This window comes from Cyprinus carpio, chromosome B16 (genome assembly GCF_018340385.1).
Source record: "Cyprinus carpio isolate SPL01 chromosome B16, ASM1834038v1, whole genome shotgun sequence".
NCBI lineage: Eukaryota > Metazoa > Chordata > Actinopteri > Cypriniformes > Cyprinidae > Cyprinus > Cyprinus carpio.
This window is the reverse complement of record NC_056612.1, coordinates 6,180,772-6,190,524: the sequence shown is the minus strand read 5'-3', so window position 1 is coordinate 6,190,524 and position 9,753 is coordinate 6,180,772. Positions and strand designations below refer to the sequence as shown.

The window sequence follows — 9,753 nt, the reverse complement described above, 5'->3', positions numbered from 1 at the left end:
TCATATCTATTTAACTTCTTGGTCATGTGACCTCATATTGCAACATTCACTGTATTATACTCATAAACATTTGTCACCTCTAATGCAGCTGTTTGTGAAAATATGTCTTTGGAAATTTTTAAATATTTATTTTCAGTCATATATATATATATATATATATATATATATATATATATATATATATATATATATATATATATATATATATATACATATTATAAGGGGTGGCCAAAATTATTAGAACACTAGTATTTTCACCAGCTTAAAATTGGTTTTAAGCCAGTTATTCTATCTTTTGCTGTACTGTGTCAGTAGGATATATCCGTGAGATTTTTGTTTGCACAAGTAGTCTGACAACAGCCAGTGCTCCACACAGAGATTTGATCACATCATTATCCAGTCTGTCTGGAATGACATGATGAAACCGAATACATTTAGACAGACTAAAACCAGAAGAACTGTGGCAACATCTCCAAGATACTTCAAGAAACCTACCTGCAAAGAAATAGATGCGCATAGTTTTTCAGGGTAGCTTTGCAGGTAGGTCTCTTGAAGCATCTTGGAGATATACATAACTTCCTGGTCATTTGACCTGATGATGTCATACCATATGAAATCGTCAGTGGGGTAACCCCAGTCAGTACCCCAGCCAGGTGGGGTAAAATGCCCCCAGGGAGCAATGGGCAATTACTGAAGTTCAATCATGACAACTCTCGGAAGATTTTAGCATGGTAATGCATATGACAGCGTTAATGTATTGGGTCTTAGCCAAATAGATCTGCTATGCTGCTGCTTCTGAATTGCTGCTGCTGTTGGTTACTGCTGTAGTTGTAGATTATTGCTGCTGCTGCAAGCAAGTACAGGAAGTTGCTACTGCCAATGCATATGGTGATATGGTGTGTAGCAAATTAGCTCAAAAGGGGAATATTTATAAGATTAATTATAACTGGTTATGATTAATAATGAATATTTAGATTAGATTTTAGAATTAACTGTAGCAGAATTGATATTACAATTATTCTATCTGTCCGTCCACCAAGCAGACAAAATAACCATTAATCAATTCTAAATTTAAATTAAATTAAAAAAATTAAATTTATGCATTTAGCAGACGCTTTTATCCAAAGCAACTTACAGTGCATTCAGGCTATCAATTTTTACCTATCATGTGTTCCCGGGGAATCGAACCCCCAACCTTGTGCTTCGTAACGCATTGCTCTACCACTTGAGCTACAGGAGCACTAGAATTCTAGAAAAGGTTATTTTCCTGGCCAAGGAAGAATAACTGTTCTACTTATGCAGTACTAGCAGTAGTTTAGCATGTAGCAAGATAACAAACATTCAGTGACTTCGAATTGTGAGCAGCACACAGAGACATATCAATTGTGAATATAAGAGATTTAATAAATGAACCTATAGCTAGCATATAACTAAACCAAGCAAAACACATATATGTATATATACAGAATGAAGGAAAGTAAAGAGAGAGAAGAGCAAAGGAATGGCAGTATTTCACATCAGTTAACCACAACCTAATGAGAATCATCAAAGATTCAAAAATCACCTTAAAAGGGGCTCAGACTTAAACACCCATCATAATAGTTGTAAACGGTTACTTGCATTGGCTTTGTTGATGAACAAGAGTCCTGATGCGGTAGAAAATGGAGGTTCTTGATGAGTTCTTGTTAGAAGGAAGCTGGAGATTTTCCTCTGGTTCTTCTGAAGATAGGAAAGTCCTCAGCGGTTCGACAAAGTTATTTTGAAGAGAAAAACTGCCGGAAAGTAAAACTCAGGAGAGTTTTTGTCACGGTTGAGGAATTCATTGACGATCCCTTGCACTGTGTGTGTGTATTTTATGAATGAATGTGTGTGTGGGTGTGTGTGTGTGGGCGTGGTCGCTGATGATCCTCCGGGAAATCAGCGACAGGTGTTGTGCATTACCACTGTCTATTTATACTCACCTCATGTGTCTTGTGTTTGTCAGATCGTTGTTTTATGGATGTAACCTGTTGTGTTCCTGTCTCGTCGGCTCCTTGTGTCTCCTGGTTTGTCTCCGGCTGGAAGTTCGCCGTTGCAGTGTATGTCTTCACTATTCACCAACACTGGATTCACCACTTCACGTCTGACCATCGGATCGAGTTGTCCATGCAAGCCTGCGCTGCCTAGTCATCATCATCATTGGAGATACCATCACATTCAGAAGGACCTGTGTACTGCATTAGCATCTTCCAGCATTTCTGAGAACTGTGTCTGCTTCCTCATTTTTCACTCTGAGACTGGTGCTATTCATCCTAATAAAAGGATCTGTTTGACTTGCTATTGTCTCCTCTATCATTACGTTACAGTTTTGAGGAGTCTTGGAGAGTGTTCGTCTCGAAAAGCAAGGGTTTCTGAGTCCAGATTATCCAAAGATAATGGCTTTTAACAGTTTCTATTCACACCCACCTTTTGGGTGGAATGCCCAATCAGAGGCATGAATTTTGAGCGGGAGAAACTTCTTTTGTCTCCGGTTTATGGCCCATTCGCATATTTACTGCTAGTCTAGAGAATTTGTGTAGTTTTACCCAAACTATGGTACAAATAGTATGATGCATTTTAGGATCACATAGTGTACATAATTGTTTGAGGAATACAAAGCAGATCATTTTGATACGAAGGACGAAACATGTAGAAGATCTTAAAGCAGAGATAAACTTATATACCTGAATATAAGCATTGGGAGTCTAACTAATACAAATAAAGAATTGTAACTAGGCTACTACAATAGTGAAACATACAAACAATACATGCATATACCAGATACATTTGTAACTGATTAACCCGTTTAATCCCACAATAGTGACTGTAAAAAAGGTTACCTTTCAAGGGAACTTCGAACTGCGTCCTCTAGGGGTCGCTATGGGGAACACCTCGTCGTGACCCGTGTCTGAAGCATACATTGAAAAAACACCAATGAGTTGGCCTGGCGACAGCCTCTGACGTCACTACCGGCACGACTATAAACAGGCACCGGGAGAACACGTCATCCTCTTCTTCGTCTTCACTGACTGTTTTGTTTGAAGCGTGCATCTGAAAGAACCGGTAAGAGCGCTCTTTCTCTGTCTATCATGGCGACTACTAGCAAGCGTTTAGACAGTGTGTGAGTCCGTGTCAGCGTTATTTGACACCCGTTGACACACACGATCTTTGCGTCATTTGTTTGGGTAAAGAGCACACAGGCGATGTCTTTGAGGAGGCAATCTGCGTGCATTGTGAGCGTTTTTTCAATGAAAAACTCCGCTCTCATTCGTCTCTCTTTCCAAGGAAAAAAAGGAAAAAAGGCAGCCATCTGCTTCCCGTGGTTCAGGACCTGCCGCTGCTGAGGCACGGAGGAGAATGAGCTTGTGAGAATTTCAGGTGGATCTGTCTGAATGATTTAGAGAGGGACTTTCCCAGACGAGAGAGAGCCTCAGGAGGATGATGTTATATCTTTAACACTTTCTGATACTGAGGTTAGTGCTCTGCTGGGTTTTTCCCAGGAAAAGCAGGATATATTTGAGGATGGTGAAGAAGCTGAGGCTGAGCCTTCTCAATTCTCCTGCCCTGCGTATGTAGAGCTGTTGGAGGTTATGGATCGCGCCACAGCAAGGTTGGGCCATCAAAGTATGCTAACAAGGTGATGCCGTGAGGCCGCTTCGATGAGCGTTATCTTTCCGACCATAGCCCTCCAGCTCAGGTGAGCCTTCCATTTCTGCCTGATCTCCATACAGAGATCGAAAAGAAATGAAAGAGGCCATTTTCTTCTCGCATCCATCGGTTTCGGCATGAGAGTTTTGCCGATATTGAGACGATGTGCGAAAACGGCTATGAGAGGATGCCCCCTGTAGAAAGAGCTTTCTTTCTGCGGGGGAGACATCCTCTCTTAATCTCCCTCCTTGCCATCTAAGCCCCTTAAAGAAATACATCTCGCTTAAATGGCAAGGTATACGCAGCAGCAGGTCAGGCTGTGGCTTTATTACACACGATGGTGGTGCTTCAAGCATATCAGACTGATCTGTTAAGAGACCTGGATAGAGGCAAAGGCCTTTTTCCTGATCAGGTAGCCGAGCTGCGCCGCACCACAGGCCTCTCTCCAGGCTACCAAGCAGGCCGCCTCTGCCATGCGCAGGACTATGGCGGCCATGTTGGTAGCGGAGAGACTTTTGTGGATGAACATGGAAGACATCGGGAAGAAAGAAAAGGCTTTCTTCTCGACGCTCAGGTTTCGCCTTCTGAACTTTTCGGTATTTCCGTTGAGACAGTGATCGAGAAGTTCGGGAAGATAAAGGCCCACTCCACTGTTTTCAGATCCTTTGTTCCACGGAGGTCCAGGTCTGAGCCCGAACAACATAGGGGTCCTGGCCTGTCTCGATCTGAGGACCAAAGACTGGCACAGAAGGCTAGTGTCCCAACTCGCGCTCCTCCCCCACCTGCAGGCAGGGGTAAGAGGAATCGTGGGTCACAAGGAGGTAAGCAGAACCTAAGGGATGTGATCCAGATGAGGCAGCGTTCTCGTCTGAATCAGAGCGATACCGAGGTATCTACTCGTTCCCTTTAGGGATTTTAAACTTCTGCTTTATCCTCCCCTTCCTAATTCCCCTGTAACCACCAGCTCTCCACCTGATCAAGGTTAGGTGGAAACCTCTCACATAACAGTCTCCTATGCTGGACCTATAATGTTTTTGGCTGGTTCTATGTTCATAGCAAACCACCTTACTGATAGTCCGGACTAAAAGGAGGCACCCCTTGAGCGGGGCTCCAGCGCAGGAGGGTGGGAGTATAAAAATAACCCTTTCTGTATATACTTATGTGTAAATTGCTGGTGGTTATGTGTCTACTAATAAACTCTGTGAATTTCCTTTGCAGTGCTCAGTTACAGTGTTTACTAAACACTCTTCAGCAAACCAGCCATCCGGCTTCACGTTCCGGTATTAGGCGGCTGAGATCACAGGTTTCTGCGGGAGCCTCCTTGATCATCAGGCCTGGCACAGCACTGCAGGGAATTTCATGGATGTCACCCTGAGGGGTCTCCTGGCCGCTTAGTTGTGCTGTCGCATCCAGTGGGAAGTGAAGGTGGCAGTTACAGAAGTCTTCTTGTATATGCTGCCTCAGGTGATGCTCCCCTCACTAGAGGTTTGTAAAATTTGAGCTTGTACACTTCAAGCATCGCTTCCCTCAACATGAGGGGCTATTTGGGTGATTCTCGTGGTAGTTTAGCAGCGCTCCCCTTTTCCAAGAAGGGTCGCTATGAGCACGCTACTCTGAATTCGGAGTTCTCCTCTCATATGAGACTGAGTTCGCTGTTTTTCCCCAGAGCGCTCCAGCATTATTTCCACAGATCGAGTTGATGACTCTTAAACATACTGTTTTGAGATGCACCATTCCATCTATGAGCTGCTCTAGCAGAGTGCCACGAGAGCCCCTCCTTAGAACAGTATTTGAAAATCCATGCTATGGTAAGTGTGCACGTGAAGTCTTTGCACACTTTCTTAAATCCACACTGTGGTAAGTTCGCACGCTAGTATTCTGTGTTCTTTCTAAAATCCTATATGGTGAGGGCTTCGCGCGGTTGCTTCGTGCCCTTTCTTGAGTTGGTAAAAGTCCTGTTCATCTTGGGCGCCACTCCACCTATGTATCCTCAGATACCTATCTAAACAGGGTGTTGCTACTGGAGATCTGTTGAGACAGTTCCTTCAGCAAGGTTTTGCGAGAGCAAGTGGTAGCCCGTGTGGGACAGGCAAGACTTAGTATAAAATGCTAGGTTCTTAGCCGTATCCCTTTAAAGGAATCTTTCCTGATTCCAAGCCTTCAGCTCTACCCCTGGCTGAGGCCCTAACAATTAAGTTGGGTATGTAGCTTAGGCCTTTGGCCGTAATGGGTACTGTCACAGACAGCCGTCTAAATGTCCCAGGGGCAACTCCCATGGAAATGGTAGAGTTGGTACTTAGTGTTCGCCATGATTCTGGCCTGCACTCCCCTCAGCATGGCGGCGTGGGTATACTGTTCCCCATAGCGACCTCTAGAGGATGCAGCTCGAAGTTCCCTTGAAAGGTAACGTCTCAGGTTACGAATGTAACCATGGTTCCCTGAGTAGGGAACGAGACACTGCGTCCTCTAGCTCCCTGCCATGCTTCAGATGCAAGCTTCAGACGAAGAAGTGGATGACGTGTTCTCCCGGTGCCTGTTTATAGTCGTGCCGGTAGTGACGTCAGAGGCTGTCGCCGGCCAACTCGTTGGTGTTTTTTCAATGTATGCTTCAGACATGGGTCACGACGAGGTGTTTCCCATAGCGACCCCTAGAGGACGCAGTGTCTCGTTCCCTACTCAGGGAACCATGGTTACATTCGTAACCTGAGACGTTTTCATTTATAAAGCTCTAAAAACCTTACTGACCGATGTTTTAGTTTACTTCCTGCAAATATGGAAAAAATAAAGGGTCTCAATTAAATATGTGCAGTTTTGCATGATTAGTGCAAATTGTCACATGACCAGAGCAGCCATTTTCCTGTTTGCACCTTGAGAAGATGACTGCATCAAAGCTCCAAAACTAAAGGCTAGTAAAGCGTCTTAACATAAATATATGACAAAGATTTTTGGTACACATGTTCTTTAGGGTGTCTAGTATTAATATATGCATTCACAGATGCGCAGATGGCACTAGGGACAGGGGGGACATGACCCCCCAGATTCATAGTGACGCGATCCGTCCCCCTCACTGTCTCAGTGAAAGGCTCTATTGGTAAACAGAGGATTAATCAGGGTTTCCACTATGTACATTAGTCTAAGTAGTGGCGAACCTGCCCGCAATTCCTTAACACTAGAAGTCCCAGAGAGCAGCCATTTGGCTTTTCTACCTATAAAACCCACAGGACAGCCGATGGGCTGGAAGCTTTAGGCTAATATCCTTAATCAGCTGTGAACAATTGCTTTTGTTATGATGTGGGGCCATGCTGAGCCACTTCAAGGAAACTTGTGTTTCACTTTGCCATCTTAGGCAGAAATCAACACACATTTTTTTTTTTCCTTTGTTGCGGAGATTTATTGATAAAAAATCGTACAAAAAAAAAAAAAAAAATCATTTGTACACATTTACAAATAATATTAAAAAGTGAGTGAGTACATTCCAGCAATCACTCACAATCCTGGCACTGCCATGGTATCTCCCATCTGCATTTACCACATGTGTATCTGTAGCAGTGAACACTTCGCACAGTTGCATGATTGTTCTTGCATTGGTGTTTGACTCCTGACACATGGCTCTTTTTCCAGGGCTAGTGTGGAGGGTTGTGTCCGAGAGCAATTGTTCTTTTCTTGCCTTCTTCGCACACATATGAGAGTTAGCCAACTCTCTTGCAAGCTCCACCAGGAAGTCCACCCATCTTTCCTGCCTTCCGGTGCATGCTTGATACAGCACATGTGCATTCAGTGCTGCCATGTCAATCATGTTATAGAACATGGCAACTGGCCAGCGCCGTGTCCCTGTGCGGACAGTGACTCCCGCACCATCTGGTCCATCACATCCACGCCGCACTTTGTGGTGTTGTAAAGGGTGACAGTGTTTGGCTTCCTTTTGGTGGTATTATCAGTCTGAATCACGCTGTGCTGCTGCTAAGAATGTAGACGGTCCTTCTTCCGTTTGGGCGCATACGCCGTCAGCGTAGCAGCAGTGGTTGAAAACCACCTAATAAATAAGATAATTTGTTATTTTCATAGCACTTTTACACACAATGACACAATGACACACACTTGGCGCTGTTGATTCTAAAAATTAGAAAAACATAAACATAGAACCACAAAAGACCTGCAACATACCTGAGTGGTTAATTCATTGCGATCTGTGTGTCTAGCGGATTGAGGGATTTCCCGGCGAATCTTGTTGACTGTGCCGAGGATGGTGGTTTTCCGGCTAAGAAGTTTATGCGCAAGTGACAGAGATGTGAAGAAATTGCCCGTGGTAACATTTCTGCCCTTGTCTAGGAATGGTTCCATCAGCCTCATCACTACATTTTCAGACAGTCTCTCTCCACTGGGACGACTAGGGTCCTTGCCAAGATATGGGAGGACATTACAAATGTACTTGGATTTTAGGTCATAGCCACCCAAAACTTGATCCCAAACTTGCCAGGTTTATTTGCAATATACTGCAGGAAACAGCAGCGAGTCTTTGACGGGAAAAGCTGTTCATCAACGGTGATTTGTAGACCAGGGTTGTAGGACGTGATGCAATTGGTGACAAATGATCCCCACACACTGGAAATTGCAGCAAACTTATCAGTCTTTGCTTGATCACTCCGGGTGGACCTGTCATCAAAGCGTAGGTGTCGCATGATGTCTTGGAAGCAGTTTTCTGCGGTATTGTTCTAATGATATGTGGGTTTCCCAGGTTTGCTGACCAGCAGTCACGTAGTGATGAAACCTTGGTAAGCCCCCGCAAGATGACAATTGCAATAAATGCCATTAGTTCAGGGAGGGCCATGAACCAGTGAACATGCTCCTTTTGCTGTGCATGTTGAATAGTCCATTCTTGAATGCTATGAAGCATGTCAAGAGTGATGAAACACAGGAAGCTCTGAAGGCGACTCGAGATACTTTTCCTGGCCTTAGCCATTGGCTCTCCATCTGCAGCGTACGCTTTGATTGGGGTGAAAGGGAGACGCGTCCCCACCTGTTCTTCACGCCACACTGTGCCATCTTTCGCTGTCTCTGTCAGGTCAGTCCCCAAACGGGCTCTCTTTTTTGGTTGAGGAGCAGTCTCCTCATCTGCAGTGTGAACAAATTCAAATTGTGAGCATATGGAAAAGTCAAATGATATCACAAATGCATGCATAGATACTAATGATAATTCCAGTATCTCCTTCTCTGTATCGGAATAATGTCTGAAATATCTTCCTAAATAAAAAGATACAACTAAAGCAAAGAAACAACTAATAATGTTTTGCACTTCAGATGGCAGTGAATGTCTGCTAAGTAGTACAAACAAAAAAAGTGGACAATACAAAAAAGGCAGAGTAAATATTTATGTCACTCCACTCTGCTTTTTTGGTGTTTTCCACTTACTGGTTTGAAATGAAATAGGAATAATATGAAATGAAACTTTAACCTGAAGACAGATCAGACAGCTCTGAGTCCGAATCCGGCTGAAGTTCTATGTCTTCTCCATCTGAGTCACAAGGGTTTACTTCACTCAGGATCATTTCCAAGGCCTGCCGAGTGGTGAGTCTTCTCTGCATTTTCTTTTCTTGGAGAGGAGGTTCGTACACCACAGAATTCTTGAGGGCACTGAAGTAGTAGGCTGTGTGCAGTGAGATTTTATCCACCTCAGCACAAAAGGAATTACCTCTCATTTGAGAGCAAGCTGCATGCAATTAGATGTGCTAATTCATACCTGTTTACACCTGGGCAAGACCCTACATGCCAATGTGAGACATGGTCAATCGAGTTCTCTGCTTTTAGCAGCCCTCCCTACCCCACACATACAAACAAGCAACCAGCAACCATTCACACACACACCCCCAACCCCCCTGCAGATTGCTCAGGGTAATGACCATATTTACACATGAATTGATGCTAATGATAGTCAAAAGACTAGCCAGTTAGCATCCACTTGGCTAAAGGAGGGTTACAAATCTCTGGGACTTCTAGTGTTAAACGTGTACTAAGCGATTTTTGAAACATGCTTTTGACCGCAGTGTCTGACAAAGTCCCAAAACACACTTGTAGCCAATCAGCGGTAAG

The 9,753-nt window shown here is 44.0% G+C and overlaps 1 protein-coding gene across 1 annotated transcript; it reads right to left on the bottom strand.

Annotated features, from left to right (window-relative positions):
• Positions 1-1,517: 1,517 nt before the first annotated feature.
• Positions 1,518-9,377, bottom strand: LOC122140081. The gene is made up of 6 exons (XM_042741872.1): positions 9,119-9,377; positions 8,301-8,778; positions 7,831-7,924; positions 7,667-7,699; positions 7,196-7,585; positions 1,518-1,532 (listed from the first exon to the last, which is right to left on the bottom strand). Exons 1-6 carry the CDS (start codon positions 9,360-9,362, stop codon positions 1,518-1,520), a joined length of 1,254 nt encoding a protein of 417 aa, XP_042597806.1. The 5' UTR covers positions 9,363-9,377.
• Positions 9,378-9,753: the final 376 nt, after the last annotated feature.

Coding starts and splice junctions, on each gene's coding strand:
- LOC122140081 (XM_042741872.1), bottom strand. CDS start 9,362: ATGAGAGGTAATTCCTTTTGTGCTGAGGTGGATAAAATCTCACTGCAC. Junction 8,779..9,118: donor GCTGTCTGATCTGTCTTCAG/GTTAAAGTTTCA, acceptor TTCACACTGCAG/ATGAGGAGACTGCTCCTCAA. Junction 7,586..7,666: donor ACTGCTGCTACGCTGACGGC/GTATGCGCCCAA, acceptor TACCACCAAAAG/GAAGCCAAACACTGTCACCC.